The 20024-nt window shown below is 42.3% G+C and overlaps 1 protein-coding gene across 2 annotated transcripts in view; it reads left to right on the plus strand.

Annotated features, from left to right (window-relative positions):
* LOC311040368 (FERM, ARHGEF and pleckstrin domain-containing protein 1-like) overlaps positions 1-20024 on the plus strand; it is a 72285-nt gene that overhangs the window by 256 nt on the left and 52005 nt on the right. For both annotated transcript variants that reach the window (XM_084050613.1, XM_084050614.1), the window contains exon 2: positions 6832-7047. In XM_084050613.1, coding sequence (XP_083906739.1) covers positions 6874-7047 — 174 coding nt within the window. In that variant the 5' untranslated portion in view covers positions 6832-6873. The remainder of the gene's footprint in view (positions 1-6831; positions 7048-20024) is intronic.

Genomic DNA, 20024 nt, shown 5'->3' on the forward strand with positions numbered 1-20024 from the left:
AGAGGGGGGTATTACGGTAACCGGAATGCTCGCCCCAAAACTCGCTCGCCCCCATTTTTCCCCAAGCGATTACAAGCGATTCTTGTATTTGTTTTACTGAGGATAAGGTTAGAATGAAGTTCAGGGTTAGGCGTAGTTTTACTGAGGTTAAGTTTAGGAATAAGGTTCGGTTTTAGCCATAGTTTTGCTGAGGTTACGTTGTTTGGGAATACCTGGTGGTGGCGACCGTTCCGAGGTCGCCGGGTTTGACCCGGGGCGACTGTGTTTTGGGGCGAGCGTTCTTGTATTCGGGGCATTAAGGACATTCATCTTCGTGGTTCATATGAATGGGATTCCTTGATTAATAGCCAAGAAACACGGATTTACCGTCGGAGAGAGTGATTTGGCTTCCAAAATACCCGTTGTGTGGGATTTTGGACGGATATGTCGCGTTTCTCTCTAGTCGGTACCACCAGCTTGCTTCGGTTGTTTTTTCCTATAATCGGGCAGAAGCTTTTAAAAGGAGGTCCCTGTTTTACTATTAGATTAGTGCTGCATACATTAGGACAGCACTGCAAAACACCCAAACCTCTCCACAAACAACACATTTACACACTACACCAGCCATTAAACACTTCACCAAAAGATAGCCTGAAGCCACTTTGTTTAATGTCTATCAAAGTACGCCCCTTTTTTTTTCCTTCACTGGTTGACTGAATTTATTTGTCAATTAATTAAAATGCTTCCAAAGACACACAATTATTGTCTATCTTTAGAAGCATTTTAATGAATTGACTGTTTGTCAATAAAGCCTATGCATGAAAATAAAGGAGTCAGGGTCACAACAAGCAAAGGGTTGTTTTCCATTTAAAGTCCTTGTTGGGCTAAGCTTGGAAAAGTAATTCATGCTCTAGTGTGGTTAAAATGTGTCCAAATGTTGCCACCATACATATTTTCTGTGTTGTTATACACAGCAGATGAATATGTCAGTGAGAGCAGGTTGCCTTATAGCCTAATGACATCTTCACCCTGGACTAAAAGATTACTGTGCTAACCTACATTCAAAGGGCTTGAACTGAGCCAACTGGCCTACTCTGTGTGTGTGTGTGTGTGTGTGTGTGTGTGTGTGTGTGTCTGTCACCTCTGGCCTATAATTATGTCTCTGCTCCTTTTCTGTATGTCAAGGCTGGTGTGTGCTTTTGTGCATGTGTAAGATTCCTTTTTGTCTCACAGGACTGTGTGTGTCTCTGTGCATGCATTTTGTTTAGTTCAAAGTAGTCTCTCCCCTCAGGGCTACGCGTAATAGCTCTCAATTTGCTGTGAAAAGCTGACTGAGGCTCCTGTTTATTGTTTGACCAAACCAGTAGTTTGGTGTGTTCCCTGGAGAACATGGCACGCTCACAGCCACGACAAGACCCACTTCATTAATTAATTCTGTTTCTCAATCAATATGTTCGGTTTAATGGCAAGGAGAGGTTGTGTGACTCTGTTGCACCCCATTGTTCATTTGCACACACACACACACACACACACACACACACACACACACACACACACACACACACACACACACACACACACACACACACACACACACACACACACACACACACACACACACACACACACACACACACACACACAGAATGACCCATCCTCTCAAGGGCAATGGAACAGCTTGTCACCTTGATAAACATGCTACTGAGCATAACCATTGATCGGCCAGGTTAATAAGAGGATGAAAAACGAAGAAAATAAAAAAATAAACAGGAACCTCCTCAACTGCAGCAACCCCTTTCTTAACCACTTAAGCCCTATATATTTTATTGACTGACAACTTGTAAAAATAGTTGATCTTCAATGTGTCACATTCTGTTGCTCTGTGAGCTTGGCTATTTTCCCTATTTTTGAGTAAAAAAAAAAAAAAGATAAATAAAATATGAAAATGCTCCCTAAGGACGCCAGGGTTCATGTAGATCTCAGATGTTCCATTGGATCTATCTCACAGGTCTGTTATGTACACCGGTGTGTTTTTTAAAATAATGTTTAAATAAAGCCTGCATAAGAAATCGGTAGGTTGATATAGGTGTGTATCGGCCAAATAGTAATATAAAAAATATCTGTGTAGTGTTTGATTTAGATTTTTTTCTGTTCTTTCACGAAGTACAGTGCAGGAAAACATCAGTGATTTATTCTGCTTTGAACAATCTATTGCCAAGAACATTTACACATACCCGGAATTTGTCCTCTGCATTTAACCCATCCTAACCATTGGGTGCAGTGGAGTGCAGTTCTCCAGAGCCCGGGCACCAGCTCCAGCTCTAAGGCCAGTGTGGTTTGGCCAAGGGCAATGGCAGGAGCAAGTACCTAACATGCAAGCCTTTTGGTGGGAGGAAACCCACATGAACACAGAGAGAATATCCAAGAACTCCACACAGAAAGGCGCCACTCAGCCTATTCCTGCGTTTCATACAATTATATACCTAGCAAATATATAAAGGCTTTTTGCTACTCTCTTAGAAATGTACTGCCTGTCCTGACTGTTTGTGAAGACCTTTACTTTGAGTAAGTCATAAACATTTAGGTTGGCATAGATTTAAAACATTCGCCCACCATCGGCAAGACCCAGGTTCGTTGGTATATAGAGGACCAAACACGAACCATTTACTGGCAACGCTGTCCCGGTAAAACTCCTCACTGTCAGGTGGAAGGAAGCGCCTGGAGACTCCATGTGTGTATCAGAGGAGGCATGTGGTTGTCTACACCCTCCACATGACAACAGTTGGAGTTGGCAGTGACGGAGCCTGCAGCACACAAGGGGAATTGGCAACAGCTAAATTGGGGAGAAAATGATAGATGTGGCTACCTACACACACCATATGCACACACACACACACACACATACACACACACACACACACACCCCATCTGATTCCTTCGTCCTGGTTTCCCTCTCAATCACTGGGGAACTTTTCAAGCCAAGCTCAGTTGAAAGTGTAGCTGGATTAGGCCTCGTTCTGTCCAGTCCACTGCTACACAAGTTCAACAGTAGCTTCCTTTGTGCCTGTTCGAGTGTCTCATTCTGTATTCCTGCCTCGCTGGACTCCCTGTGCAGCCCTCAGGCAGTAGGAAATGAAACCATGGAGGAACTTGTAGTGCCTCTAAGGGGTTCTTTTTTTTCTTGTCTTTTAATCAGATTTTGCACGCCTGTTTTCTCACACTCATTTCCCCTGATCAGGAAGGGGAAATTAGTAAACGCAGCATAAACCTGTGTTCAAGGGTCTGATCAATAATTGGCTGTATGAGTATCTTTCTCCATCTCTGTCAGGTCTGCAGAGGGCTGCCATCAAAGCAGTTTTTGGTTAAGCGGTGCAACTTTTCTGGCTATGTTGACAAATTGCAGCCTTTTGAAAGCTTCCGACCATGTTCAGGATTTCTGTACTTGCCGTTCACTTTTGGCAGATTACCACTTTTCCACAATTTCTTTACTTTTCGTGTTCTTAGTTAAAAAAAGGGCATTAAAGTCTTAAAATGAACTTGCTGTGACCTGCAGAGAAAATCTAGGCTGTTCCTGTTGAGTTTGTAATCCACAGAGAGAAAAACAACGGACAAGCCAAAGAAAACAACCCCTGCAGCCTGCAGGGAGTGAGTGTGAATTAGCGGTGTTTGTCAGGGTAATTGGCACCTCACTGTTAGTGAATTATTAGGCAAAGCTGTAAAAACTGCTTGCCACCTCATGCTCTCTGAAAGTTTCCAGCGTGGAGAAGAGAAGAGGCATGTAGAAAAATCTGACTGAAGCATTGTAGGGATTATTATTTATGATTTGCATTACAATACATGCAAGTCACACATTATTAAACCTATGAACCTATCCAGTCTATCTGTCGAGCTGTTTCTCAGTCAGGTAATGGAGCTCTTGTAGATTTCGCAGGGGAAATGGCAGACCCTACAGAGTGGAACAATTGCGTGCTCTCGCAGGTATAATGAGTAACCTGATTGTCAGCTTTCTTTATTGTTGAGTTACTTCCATGGCCTGTATCCAGTTTCTAACTGAGGTCTCTTTGGCCTGGAGGAGCATAATGTTAGGCTACTGTTTTCTATTGGGAGGGGAGGACAATCTAAGGTAAACTGAGTTTGTGTCTTGGTTGTATTATTAAACTGATGAAGAGCTTAGGAGGGAATACTAGGGCTAATTCTGAAAGTCTTAAAAATGTACCCGTAAGGGTATAGAGTTTATAGCCTTTAAATTTAAGATCTGCTCATCAGTGAATATGTGTTGCATAAGAAAGGAGACTTTGACATTTTCCGTGTGCGTTACTTCCGTTTTCAGTGCTATTTGGAGTATGTTTTCATGCTAACATGAGGACAAAGAGAGGACTGTCTTCCATGTGTCCTGGCTTGAACGAAACGAAGCCGTCAGGGTTTTAAATAGGCACAGACCAATTCACACATCTGGTATCTCCTCAATGCTTACTTATTAGCTTCAGCATTGATTTGTAGATCGTGCTGATAATTCTTTAAAGGACTGGCCCCAAGCTGTGTGTGTTTGTGTGTGTGTTCTTGATGGTGGGATCCCATTGCCCCTTTCAAGTGGCTGTCTTCCCAAACATTCCACAGCCGTGATGTCACCAACTGTCTGAGAGGCATACCTATTGTCTGGCCTGCGTCAGCACTGGTGTGAAGGAGGATTGCGGAGATGAATAATAATAGTAGCATTATTATGGTTATTAACTATGAAGATACTAATTTACCAACACAGAAAGTGATGTAACTGTCCCTTGATGCTATTATTAATGAGCACCTCTTTGTAAAAGCAGGTTTAGATTAGAGGAGAAGGAATGAATGAATGACCTAGTGAGTCAAGTCTGAACTGGTTCTAAACATACTGTTCCAGTGATGGTGAAGGTGTGGCTGGGGAATCCCGCCTGCTTTTAGCCAGACTAAGGTGTGCATTATGTTAGTGTAAGCGTGCACGGCTCACGCACGCACGCACGCACGCACGCACGCACGCACACGCACACGCACACGCACACACACACACACGTGGTTGCATGCTCATCGTGATTTAGTGTGTAGCTACTAAGCTATGCACTAGCTATGCACTTTAAGACATGCATGCAAGTCTTAGTTCGACAGACCTGCCTGTGTTTCCCAAACTCAACCCCCACCAATTAAAATTCACCACGGAATAACTTTGGGATTGTGGTTTTATGTTGCACAAGGCAAATTACCCGAGACTGAATGAACACAACATTTATTGCGGATTTATTAAACTAACAAAACACAAATGGCCACTAAACTTGCATTCTTCAGCCTTAAATTTAAACCATATCATGTTATTTTAATAGTCCCCAACGCTCATCCACAGGGACCCATATGCTGCTGGTATTCCGTCCCACCAGGAAAAATCACTTTCATTGCTTCTCAATTGCTGCTGGTGTCCTTGTCATTCTAGCTGTCAGCGACTAGTTGGAACCTGGAACGGCAATTGAAGGCTGGCAGGATTGAAAACCAGCAGTACTTGAGGCCATATATCAGTACTATGTTACTATACCAACTCAGTGGCCTTGTGGTTGGATTGTCCGCCCTGAGATTAGGAGGTCAGAGTTCATTTCCTGGCTGAGTCATACCAAAGACTATAAAACATGTTATCCAAAGCCTCCCTGCTTAGCACTCCGCATCAAGGGTTGGATTGGAGGTAAGTTCCTGTGACAAACTCGTGTCATGTCCAGGGACTGCACTTGTACATCAATCTGCCTCATGCTACAGAAACAGGAGATAGGCTCCTGACCTATGAGCCACATGGCCCGGGAACCACTGGTCCCCAAGACTACTGCTAGAGGTCCTGGTACGAAAGAAAACCAGCTGTACTAGGGGTTCTGGTTACTGGTAGTATAGAAAACCAGGAGTACCAGATGTCCTGGTAGACTAGAAAACCAGCAGTACTAGTGATCCTTGATGGATAGATATGAGCAGTACCAGGGCTCCCCAAGAACCAGGGTTAGTGGCCACTGTTTTAGATTATATGACAGACAACATTCCTGCAAGCAGCTGTTGATTAAATTAATATATTTCTTGTGGATTTGATATGAATACATTATGGTGCCTTTTCTTCTCGTGTTCATTTAAAAGGTTCACACTGCTGGACAATGTTTGTATCTGAAGCATATGATGTTCTATAGTTTGTAGATGTTCTATAGACTACAGGACCAACGCCTGACCACAGCAATGTCTACAAATTATTAATTTCACAATACGGGGCTGCAGCCAGAGGCTGTGGCTATTTGGGGGTCCTTGGCATTGAAAGGTTTTAGAATCCCATGTCTACTGTAATCGTAGCTCTTAAAAATGAATCACAAGTTAACCTCAGTTTTGTGGTATTATCAGTGCATTTATCTGTGGGATAAATGCTCATTTTGATAACATCTGTCGCTATAAACCAATGCTTGGTTGGACCGATATGCGGTCTAGTGTTTCACTAAGCTAGCTCTTAAACACGCTCCATCATATCCTAGTGCCGTGTCCGGCATTTCTGCCTGTCAGCACCTGGTACAGTGAAACAAGTCCTGGATTATATCTCCCGTCAGCTACACCGCACTATTTCTGGTTCTACATGTCAGTGGTGGGCTGAACAAGAACATTGTTATAAATAAAATCTTGTATTCAGGCACAATGGATGTAGTGGTGTTCACTGGCTGGCATTCCCTATACCCCTTCCTACATTTTGATTCCAGGTGGCATTTCTTTTTTTTACAGCGGGTTGCAGACAGTTGAAACACACACATGCACACACACCTATACACAAAGCTCTTGAGGTTTAATCCTTCATTCTTTTCCCTCTCTCCTCTCCAGACATTGAAGCAGAGTCCCTGAGGCCAGACAGACAGCGTGACCATGGTGGAGCCTGCTGACAGGCCCTCTGTCGCCGGCCACAGGCTGGGGGCACCCGAGAGCTTTGGGGTGTCCACCTTGGAGCCCGGCCTGCACCCTCCCGCCCAGCCCCCGGGGCGGCCGGTGTCCGTCAGGGTTCAAATGCTGGATGATACCCAGGAAGTCTTCCAGATAACGGTAAGGGTTTATTATTTGTGTTTATGTGAGTATGTGAATTTCTGCAAGTAAATTTCACTTCTATTCACTCAAGTCAATTGAGTGATAGTCCATGAGCCAGACAAGATTTCATTATCGAAAGAGTGGGCAAAACCAAACCTATATTAAATTGTTCATAGGGTCAATACGAGTAAATAAATATATGATAACCTCTCCACAGGAGTAGCTTTTTCATGGTTATCAAACATTTTGTAATTCTCCCCATACGTACATGACAGGTGAAAAAATGACAACATTTAAAAAAGAGTTATCATAGTGAAACTTCCTGAGTCGATTACTTACATGAAGACAATGATTTATCGTATTACAAGTTTTCTGAAATTGTATATTTAAATATGCAAATTAGGCATTTAGTCCATGAGCCAGAGCCCCAAAATTGAGCCAGATATTGAATATTATATAATAATATAAATATAATATTTTTTCACCTGTCATGTACGTATGGGGAAAATTACAAAATGTGTGATAACCATGAAAAAGCTACTCCTGTGGAGAGGTTATCATATATTTATTTACTCGTATTGACCCAATGAACAATTTAATATAGGTTTGGTTTTGCCCACTCTTTCGATAATCATTGCTCAATTTTGGGGCTCTGGCTCATGGACTATGAGTTATAATGGATTTCAAAGAGGTATGTTGTGCACCTCCAGTAGTCGCTGGTGCAAGACAAAATAAGTAACAAAGGCCAGGTTGTTTGGTCGAAATGTTGTGTACCTGTTTGTTTGGAGCTACAGCTGTGTCTCTTTAGAGTTGTAATGGAATCATGGCGTGTTCAGTGTAGTTTTATCGTTTTTAGTGCTCTTGAAACCAGCTCAGGAGAGAGATGATGGCCATCAGAGATGGTGCTTTGCAACATCTCGGGCAGCCATCCAGAATTCATACAACCGTTGTTACATCTTAAGCTCTTGTTGTTTTTCCTACCAACTGTCCATAGTATTGAAGCGTTTCTGTCCTACCAGAACATACTATGTATACATATACATCAATACGATATTTAAATATATATTTAAGGTTTAATTACAATTTACCCCCACTATGTGGTCACACATATAGCTACAATAGCCCTTGAATCTCAGGGATCTATTTAAGCTATTGATGGATAATACACTATACATACAGTATAATAAATACATCAACATGTATATTTCCATATCTGTGTGTGGTGGGGAGAAATGAACCTGGTGTGGTGTCTGTGTGTGCGAGCGTGACAGCGACACGCCATTTTCAACCTGGCGGTCTTGTAATGTTCAGATGCGGCGAGAGGAAGGATACCCAAATATTTACTTTTTCACCTTGAGGGCTTTGCCTCTCAGGAGACGCACAGGATGTGGGAGCGTGGCTGTCTTCCTGTCTGGGAACGTCACACCCAGAGAAACTCCGTAACCAGAGGGAATGTTGATAAGGAGTCTGCAAACACTGCGTTCATTACTTTCTGTCCGTGTCTGTGGTGAAAAAAGTACTCAAATGTTTTACTTAAGTAAAAGTATCAATACTTCAATACTTCAACTACTCTGTTATAAGTAAAAGTCCGGAATTCAAAATGTACTTGAGTAAAAGTACAAAAGTATCGGTATAAAAATGTACTTAAATTACCAAAAGTAAAAGTACAAACATTTGTGAAAATAGCAGACCTTTTTCAAATAGCCTAGATATAAAATAGGGCTAAAGTGGTTAATGTATTATTTATAATGTAATAATTTATATCTGCAAAGTAACTAGTAACTAAAGTTTTAAAATGATCATAGTGGAGTAAAAGTATAATATTTGCCTTTGAGATGTAGTGGAGTAAAAGTACAGAAAATTGGAAATAAAGTAAAAATACCTCAAAATGTTACTTAAGTACACTACTTGGGTAAATGTACTTAGTTACTTTACACCACTGGTCGTGTCTGTCTCTCTGCATGTCTGTCTGCCTTTCTGTCTGTCTGTCTGTCTGTCATGATTGTCCCTCTGCTCCATCTCTCTCCTTCACCTCTTCTGTCTTTCCGTTTGTATTTGTCCCCTTATTAGACCTAGACACCCAACGTTTAATGAGAGGGTGTGTGCATGTGTACACACACACACACACACACACACACACACACACACACACACACACACACACACACACACACACACACACACACACACACACACACACATGTTTGCCTTCAAGCGCTTGCACACACGTGGGTGTGTTTTTATAAGATTTAGTGTGTTTGTGTATGAGCGCACATGTTTTTCCCAGCATCTCCATGACTTCCTGTCGCTTGTTTATAGAAAGGCGTCCTCTTCCCTGCCAGTTCGCCCCAGTAAAACCCCAGTGGCATGGAGCGTACTGTCTAGAACAGTGAATCTCAGACTTTTTCATTTCAAAGACCCCCAGTTTGCTTTGCAGTTTGCATTATGATTAACCCTTTAAGACCAGGAACGCATCTGTGTCATTTTTAGATTTCTTTGGCTATTCAAAAAAGTAGCAGATCTACACGCTCATAGCGCGGCACTCAATGAGCTTGTAGATCAGCTATTTTTTAGAAAGATCTTGAAAAATCTTTCAAGATCTTTGAATATATACTTTTTAAAGCGAACATTTGTAACTCAAATCTTTGCTTCTGTGGGGGGGTCCCTCCCCCTGGAACAAAATATTTTACAAATGTTCGCTTTAAAATATATAAATTCAAAGATTTGCTAAAGTCAAAAATAGCAGATCTACAAGCTCATAGCGCAGCACTAGGTGCCGCACTATGAGCTTGTATATCTGCTATTTTTGAATAGCCAAAGAAATCTTCAAATGACACAGATGCGTTCCTGGTCTTAATGGATTAAGGCACGACTCCCCGTTTGATACCATTTTATCTCTGGGACCCCAATCTACCTGGTAATATCTTACTGTTATTTTAACAAAATGTGTACTCTCAGAGTTCCAGGCGCACACGTACCCATTTGGTTCCATTTGTACACTTTCGGAGTAACAGACGAGACCCATATAGTATCTTTCTTTTTTTTCCTAACTATCAATTGGAACCCCCTCCTGGACCCATGGGCGTCCCAAGACCCCATGTTGAGAACATGAGGTCTGGTACAGTTTTAAAACACACTGGCTGCTTGGTTTGCTAGCTCGTAAGAGCAGCGTGATATGACTTCAAAATGTTATTATAATGTTTACGGACCAAAGGTAGATATTCAGTGCGTCTCCATATCTCCCTCCACTTTTTCTCTAAACTTCCTAAAGCTTAATAAATGTTTTGTTGAATGGTGTTCAATGTCGACCAAAAGAAAAAGCAACATTGAAAAGATATCGTCGTCATTCGATGAAGTATAAATGAATGAATGTAGCGTACCGACATTCGGCTTGTGAATACCTCAGGTTAAAGGACCATGCCGGTGGTTTGGCATGTTTAACCCACTCACGGGTGTACTTGCCACTACTGCTGAACATTTTCCAAAGCATTCTGTGGTTTGTAGATTTTTGAGGAAGCCACTGGAATCCATTCATTTGAGAGTGATATTAAAATCCACTTGCAGGAACTTGAAACTTGCTTGAGATAGGTAATCCAAAACGGTGAACTTTGTTGCATGGTGATCTTTTGTCAAAGTTACATTTTAATAACATTTTAATGCATGAAAATTAGATTGTTTTACAAACTAAATAAAACGTTCATGATTTATTAGCCGTGCAATTACTGTATGTTTGACCGTCATGGGCTAAAAAGTAAGTAATTCATGGGGAAATGGGCTGATATACTGCCAAAGCGGTGAATAAACAATTAGATATCGACACTGGTACGGTCATGTTTTAACTACTTAAGATTAATATATTTTCCATTTTTTCCCAAATCTTAATGTGTCTCTTATGTCCAGAAATCTTCACCTATAATGACCTACCCAAAATAGGGATGCCAAAGAGAAACCAAAAAGACGTTGTGAATTATTTTCCCTTCGCATTGTTCAAATATACAATGAAAAGCTGTATATTTAAGCCGTATGTAATGAATGTTTCAATACTATCCACTTATCCACTAACCATATTAGAGAATTTAATATATTGCCCTGCCCTAATTTGGTCAGACATCAGATTGATAAAAAAACATTTGGGTTCAGGCCCAGTAAGTGCTGTCATGTGTTTGAAACACCAAGCGCTGTATTGTACAGTGAAATGTGGAGTGATTATATTCATGAAATTTGAGAGAGCAGACAGTGTGTGACTGTCTAACAGACGTGCCAGTGGGGCTTGCAGTAATTGGCCGTGGTAAAAATACCAAGGCGTATGTGGCACTAGTCATTGGGTCTGTGGGTGGACAACTTGACATTTGACCAATGTTTTATGCGGTACTAGTCAGTGCCGTCGTGCTGTGACTGTGTGGACAGTTAGACAACTGAGGGAGAGAGAGAGAGAAAACCTCATTTAGACCTTGAATGCATCTGTGTCACTTTAGATTTCTTTGGCTATTCAAAAATAGCAGATATACATGCTCATAGCGCGGCACCGAGTGCTGCGCTATGAGCTTGTAGATCAGCTATTAGTATTTTTGAAAAATCTTGAAAAAACTGTTAGGATTTAGAAAAATGTTTAAGTATCGCCTCAGGTCTTAATGGGTTAAAATGCGTCTCCTATCCCCCCTCTCTCCTTTTCACACTTCCTCCCTATCATACACACACATCCAGACCGGCTTATCTATGGAGGTCATCTCTAGAGTTAATCAGCAGACACAGGACACACACACACACACACACACTGTATAGTTGATGTTGTGACTTGGATGTTAGAGACAGCGCTACAGAGACAGGTGTGATGGCAGATACTTGTCACCCTACGCACGCACACGTACGCGCACGCACAGCCTGTGACTTGAACCTATCAACATAGACATCACAAAAACACCTACATCACCAAGTATATCTGCACCAAAATGTCTTGAAATCTGCCAATTAAAAGTCCACATCATTTTAAATTCACTCCTGATAGAACTAAAACATTAGCCTAATCTTTTGCAAGTTGTAGCTTTTCAACCAGTATTAACCAGTTATAAGCTCCTAATCCAATGGTTTGAGGTCACACCTTACAGAGAAGCCCCTCCCTGCTCTACAGATCCACATCAACATGAAACCGACTCCTATCAGACAATGGATGCGTTGTCCAATGCCACTTCCTCTTTTGTGCTTGACAGGCAGTTTCCAGCAGGTGCGGTTTGTCCATGCCATGTGCGTTTCGTGCATGCCATGACTTTGTGCATGCCATGACTTCAGGTGCGGTTCGTGCATGTTGTGACACTTGATGATTTATCTAAATTATCTAAGTGTTAGACGGATGGACGGACGGACAAACTGACTCACTGACAGACCGACATAGATGCTAAAAACATCACTTTATTCTTTGCAAATGCATTTCACAAAATGCTGAGGTTGCCTATTGACTGGAGTCCCCCAGGGCTCTATACTAGGTTCGCTACTTTTTTCCCTCTACACCAAATCTCTAGAGAGAGCTTGTAAATCGGCTGTTTGTTACCAAATGTTCGTCTCAGATTAGGGAAGGGTTAGTTGAAATGCTTGATTAATCAATTACATGATGCCCAGATGTTGACATGAATTCCATATGAATAGGGCTAACGCTGAGCTCCTTGCGATTCCCTGGAAAGCAGAGGATTTCTCTTAGCGTCCTTCCACAACTCTCCCGTGACCGATAAATCACGTCGGCTGAGCACATACTTAACACGTATATCTCCGTCTTAGTGAGCTTGTTTGACCCTAATCCCCTTCACAGACCATCCCACGACGTATATTTCTTTCCTCTAGATTGACTGCGATGTTTGTGGCTGGACGTGGAAAGCCGTAGAGAACACTGGATGACAGCAGGCAGGGTGGAGGTGCTTATAGAACTGTGTGTGTGTGGGGTGGGGGGGGGGCTGGAGCTGTTTACATGATATAGTGATAAGATCACTGCGCGGGATTTAACATTGAGTTTGACAGAAATCCCAGCCAGTTCCTCCGCAGTTTGTGGTTCAGTGGTCCCCAGTGGACAGAAAGCCTTTGATAAACGACGCCCCCACATGCTAACTCCTCAGGCTGGGGAAGAGTTGACATTTGGATGGATGAGCCTTTGTGTTGTTATGCTCTTTGGGGGCGACGTGATACATGTGTAAAGAGCAGACATGAAAATGAATGAAGGGCATGGATGGTCATAATCGCACACTCGGCACACCGCAACGGAGCTCTCTGCATTGTGGGTCCGTCCGTGCGCATTATGGGTATTCCCATGAATTATTGCGCCGGACGCATTCATGGTACCAGCGTGCCGGTCGGCGGGAGTCTGATTGTTTTTCCTACAACCGCAGTGACGCAAGACGCAATTAACCACAATCTGTCGTTTTCCTCATTTGCCCAGCTGTCGGGTGACATTACCTATCGGCAGCCAATAATAATATGATTGGCTATCATACAGGATGGTGTATTGCTAGTATATTTTTACTAGCACTGGTATACACTAGGGCTTCATGTTTTGCAGAATTTACAAGAATAAACATCCAGCCCATGGACTCGACATTTAGGGAAACTGGAATTGCGCTGGAGTGTAGCCTAAAAGAGCAGCAGTGAAATATTTATTAATTAAGTAACAGAACAACAAGTCTACTTGGGATGCAATGCAACTCCAAATGAACTCCTGATGGTGTAGAAATGAGATGCCAGATTTTGTTCAATGATTTTGTTCAAAGCTGAACAAAAGCAAAGTTTGTATTGTGGTATATTGAAGCTGTTTTTTGCCCACTTACTGTATTAGGCTTATTACATCTTGTTTTACACTTTATTACATTACTGAGTCTGTCACACCACCATTTCACTTCATATACATGTACTGTATGATCATTTGACACAAATATTCAAAATATTTGAATCGTGAATTGAAAAAATATCACACTTATTGCACTGTTATTTGCAGATGTAATATGAAGTTCCCGCTTCTGCTAGTGAGAGGAGATGAGCAACAATGAGAGCTGAATGTAAGAACGTTAAAGAAACTTCAGTTGAGACTGGGACATTTGTCAGAGTTGTTGTACAACAACAGTCACTGTTAGATGACCGACTCTGCTCCGGCTCCACTGGTGCACGTAATGAGTGGAAAGAATGAACAACCTGGCATGACACCCCCCCCCAGACAGAAGAAAACCTAAGACAAAGCCCATAAAACAGCCCTGAGTGTGTGTGTGTGTTCGTGCGTTCCCTATGCCACTGAATAGATTATAATTTCAAGTTTGACATGCATTTTCCACGTCCCCATTTGATATACATTTTATCTCTGACTCTGAGACTCCAATCTATACACTAAAATCCTCAGCGTTAATTTAACTCCGAGAGAGCATAGAAACAAACAGACCCATACGGGTCGTTTTGGTTATTTAGCATATTTTTTTCCCAGCTTGGAATGGTTTTGCAGGTCGGTTAAAAATCAGGTACAACTAGAAAAGGTGCTCCTCGGAGCACAGGTCTCTGCCAGGTCAGGTAGGTTATTGTGGGCCAGCAATGTTTAAAAGAAAAATCGGACAGATCCGTCTTGATCACATGACTATAGAGATAATGTGTACCGATTTGAGTGATGTTTGGACAAAACTTGTAGGAGTAATATTACGATTTTGTTTTAGCAAAAATCGGCCTCCTGGTGGAGCTATAAAAGGGTGATATGAAAAAAGGTTTTTCCTTGGCCTCTAGGGAGTGTGTGCGCAAAGTTTCACGCTGATCGGTCCAGTTATAGGTAAAAACGTGGCCTGTTATAGAGCCACCATAAGGCCGATTAGAAAAATGTAGGGTGACATTTCTTCCTCGGCGTAGTGGGAATGTGTGTGCAAAGTTTCACGGCAATCGCACACTGTGTTCATGATTTGAGGCATTTTGTTCAAAACGGACCACTCCTGCAAACTTTGGAAGCCAAGCTTAGCCAATCAGGATGGAATATGAAAAATCTGAATTACCCGTTTGGTTTAATGACTATAGAGATACTGTGTACCGATTTACTTGATGTTTGGACAAATTCTGTAGGACTAATATCAATATTTCTTTTGTAAAAATCTTCCTTCGGCCTGGCAGAGACAACAATATCAAGCCACAAGCAGATATTTAACACCTTGACATTTGATCTGGCACATGCTCTCATTTTGAAGGTGGAGATTTCTAAAGTTCCGGGTTGGGCAATAAATTATTCCTGTTATTTCTCTCTGAAGCCAGCTGACATGCTGCAAGTGCATTTGGGATATTCTTCTGGTGAAGTTCTTGTTGTTACAGTGATTGTACTGTGGTGCAGTAATTTCAGACTGCATTCGGGGACTGAAGTCAGAGAGGGAAAGACTGGGAGTGTTTTAAGTTTGAGGGATGATCAGTTACTGTTGTGTGTTATGTACTGTTAGTAGGCAGGGTTTCTGTCTGTTTATATTCAGTATTTTGGAACTTCTGACTGAACTGGAGTCAGTAAAGACTATTTCAGACTAGTGACTGAGGTTGAGAGAGCCTTGTGATCTCTGTTGCTTTATGGCCTGGCTTGGCATAGATCTTCTCTTCTCTTCTCTCAGACACGGTAGCTTTGGCAGCTCACATTCATCACTGTCCACAGAGACCTTGTGTGTGTGTGTGTGTGTGTGTGTGTGTGTGTGTGTGAGAAAGAGAGCGAGAGTGAGAGAGACCCTCCTATCCCCTGGACTATAGAACCCATTAAAACGCATAAATGGTGTTTATATGAGCCTCACTGGGGCCACATTACAGTATATTATGGGAATAGTAGCTGTATGGATGCTATGTATCCATGTCTAGTGTGTGTGTGTGTGTGTGTGTGTGTGCCTGCGCATGAGTGACAATATCACTTAACATCATTGAGGACATGATAAATTCCTTTCTATTTGCCACAACCTCTTAACAACCAATGAACAACAACACTTATCAAAATGAACAGTAAATTCGATTACAGTATAATCTCCCTCTGACAACAGTGGAAAAGAAATGAAAATAACAAACTATTTGTGAAGTACTGTCCTAGTGCTGAGAGATTAACCAAGATTTATTAGTTTTTCTGTTTTTTTCCCAATGAAATATAATTGACCAATATTTGTTTTATTGTTTCAAATCTCCAAAGTTCTGTTGTCGGTCAGTTTTCGACTGCCTGGGAGTTTTAGTTGAGAGGCTTGAGATGACAAGTGATTCAGTGTGTCTCTAGGTCAGAATGTGAGGTAATTGGGCCTACAATGACCACAGTCCCTCTGTGGTCAGCTCAGACATGGCTGTCACATGGAACGTCAACCACCGCTCCAGTGTTTTCTCTCTCTCTCACACACACACACAATATGCAGATGCACCCTTACACACGTTATTTGTGCACGCCACGTACACCTGCATAAAACTCCAGAGACGCACACACGCAAGCACGCAAGCACGCATGCACGCACGCATGCACGCACGCTGATGCAGTGCACACAGACAGGGCCAGGGTGTTGTGTAATGGTGGCTGTATTGCTATGCGCTGCATCATTCCTGTGGTTGTAGAAGCTGACTGCAGGCCAATGCACCGCTTTACTGTAGACTCCCATCTGAGCTCCCAATAAACTACCACTATCATTGTGTGTGTGTGTGTGTGTGTGTGTGTGTGTGTGTGTGTGTGTGTGTGTGAGATAATGCATGCCACTGTTCATGTTTTTATTTGTGTACATTGCAACTTGTTGCAGCATCTACGATCAAAGACTGCTTTAGCATCAAACACTTCAACCGTATATACTTAAGTGACGGAGTCCCCCAGCGGTCTACTAGGCCCCCTTCTTTTTTCATCACGTTGTGAGCTTGTAGATCTGCTTTTCGCGGAATGTTCGCCCCAAAGTAGGGATGCTAGAAGTGGTAAAACTGGAACAACGAAAGAATGATTCCCAGAAAAACAGAGAGGCTGTACCATAGAAAGCGAGAGAGATTTATTGGTGAATCACAGTTGATCCTCTGAATTAGGTAGCATTTAGAGACAGCGGAATGGCTGATATATTATTAGAGTGTAGGGAGTTTAAATGTCTTTCTTCTTCTCCCTTTCTCTCTCCTCTCCCCTTCTCTCCCCTGTGTTGGATGTGGGCCAAACTGTTGCTGTGGAGTTGAGGCTCCCCATCGTGTTCAGTGGTCTCTGGCTGTGTTTGCCTCGGTGATAAACTAGCGAACGACTGACAGCAAGGAGAAAAATAGTTCTGTTTGGAACCTACTCCTCCATTATGCACTCTCTCAATCTCTCTCTTTTACGTGCGTAGGCTACATTATATTAGACTCTCACTCTCCATTCCCCTTGTTTCTGTTGCTCTCTGTCTGTCGGACTCTCTCCTTCACTCTGTTTAGCCTCTTCTGTCTTTCTCTGTTTCTTATTCTCTCGCTCTCTCTCTCTCTCTCCCCCTTGTGCTCTGTCTCATCCCCTCTTTCTCCTTCTGTTTTTTTCTCCCAACTCCCCGTCAAGTGATTTTGTCACACTCGACTCAAGTTGGGACTTGGGGAGTCAACCATTTTGTGTCACTTAAAAGTTGGTAGTATTACAGTTGAGAGATTTTTCAATGTCAAATGAATGGCAAGTGTGATGAAACCCTGCAATGGAAGAACTAGGAGCGTCTCTCTGTATAGAGGACATGCATCCATTCAAAGCTTTTTATACAACTTCTGAACTGTCATGAAAAATAAGTGGAAAGGGCACTTCAATTGTGGCAAAGATCTTCATCTCTTGATGTGTGTTAGGTGCAACTATGTTGTATGCTCAGATGTCCATTTATTCACAATGAAATCAAATTCACATCATGCAAATAGAATTAACTTGATATTATCAATTACATTAATCTCCTGTTCTGCACTCCTGAACACTCATCAGAGACGCAGACAGAGCCTAGAGGAAAACTCATTCCAAAGTAACGGTTTAGTGTCTTGATTAAACTAAAAGACCACTTTATCGTACCAACCAAATGCACCTCGATAGTCGTTCGTATTTCCCTTAAATAATCAGAGAGACTATTATTCATTCCTTTTAGGCCAATGGAAAAAGGGGACATGGCAGTGTGATAAAATGGCATTTACATAACATGACCGACTGGAACAAAACCTTGCATGAACTATGTGTACTACAAGTCGATAGATCATTCTGTTGTGTGAGTTTACTCTACTACCAGCCTTGCACATGTACATTAGTTGAGGAATGTCTCATGGCTCATCTGGTAAATGAGAGGAACATTGGTACAGTATGCAATCCGTGCCTGCATGTGTGCATGTGCAATCATTCCAGTCCTCACTACACATATTTTTATGACAGGCCTAATCCCATTATATTGGGTTTGTTTCCACCCCACTCTGTGCACATAAATAACCTAGTTTTAGACAAGCACGTGCATGCGCGCACATGCATGCGCCGTGCTGAAGGATGGAAGACATGTATTTACAGGGTGATAGTTTACTGTGAGGTTGAGTCAGGGTTGAGCTGAGGCTCCAGTTCTGTTGCCCGCAGTGAACATCTGTGAATGACAAACTTTCTTTTTAAAAGCCCCGTTTTTGGACTTTTTATGACCGTGTACACAGTCATTTTGCCACAGCCACCAAAGAGTAACTTACTTTTCTCTCCTCGATGAATATGGAACTTAAAAAAAAAAAAAAAACTTGAAAAATAAAGAATCAACTTTTTGATTTTAACACATCGGGTGCCAAACACGGTCTGAACCGTGTGTTTACATAGTGGCGGTTCCGAAGCTTCGGTGCCGAACACGGTCTGAACCGTGATTTCAGTCTTTTTGTTTTTTTCGTTTTTCTCTGCGCGGGCGGGGCTAGAGCAGCTCTGGGAGCACCCATTGTAATCCTGCGAAGGAAGTGCCAGATCGCTCACCGGAAACACTTTTTTTTCCCCCATCCGTTTCCTGTCTATTTCCTACTTTGAAACGCCTATATCTCCGAATCTGTTTCCTGTGGGGAAAAACGGTCATGCGCGATGCGCGATCCCCCCCCCCCCCCCGTTGTAACCCGCGAGGGGAATGTTATGGTTCCAGCCTGTAGCTCGATGCTTTTTTTTGCGTGGATTTGCTTGTAACGCACGCAGAAACTTTAAACAGCAAAGCGCAGTCAATGGGGAGAATGCTGGCACCCACGGTAAGTTGTTATGAAAAAATGCTGGCACCCGATGTGTTAACATTTACTCATATCATGTCACGTCTTTAGTTTGTATCACATCACAGGCTAAAGTGGAGGCAATAGTGAAATACAGAAATGATGATGATGACACCTTACCAGTACAAATTTAGATATCACGACTCGTTAAGATAAATCTATCATGTTGGTTTATATAGCTCCAAAGTCTGTTCTGAAACAAAGCAGTGAGCTTTGCGATCTTTGTTCAAATGAATACACCCTCAGACACACATTGAATGTGTCTGTGTAGGTGAGAGAGAGTGTAAGTCATTGTTTATGAGTTCTGTGTGTGTGAGAATATTTATTTAAATATGCAATGTACATGGATAAGGACGTGTGTGTGTGTGTGTGTGTGTGTGTGTGTGTGTGTGTGTGTGTGTGTGTGTGTGTGTGTGTGTGTGTGTGTGTGTGTGTGTGTGTGTGTGTGTGTGTGTGTGTGTGTGTGTGTGTGTGTGTGTGTGTGTGTGTGTGTGTGTGTGTGTGTGTGTGTGTGTGTGTGTGTGTGTGTGTGTGTGTGTGTGTGTGGCCACACGCACGTGTGTAAACGGTCTTTGCTGTCTTGTCTGGAGGTTAAGCCGTTTAACCTAATCCCAACCAGACAACATGATTGGTTGACGTTCAGGGAGGAGTGAAGCCTACTACTGTCATTTATTTGTCTCTCTCCATCATTCCTTGTTGGGACACACTCCACCCACTCGTGTCTGCTGGATCTGAAATGTATTAAAAAGTACTTCTCGCAACTTCCCAGATCTCATGTCGACACTCTCTTGAATCACATTTTCCTCTGTGTGTGTGTGTGT

This window comes from Gymnoscopelus microlampas, assembly GCF_963454915.1.
Source record: "Gymnoscopelus microlampas genome assembly, chromosome: 24".
NCBI lineage: Eukaryota > Metazoa > Chordata > Actinopteri > Myctophiformes > Myctophidae > Gymnoscopelus > Gymnoscopelus microlampas.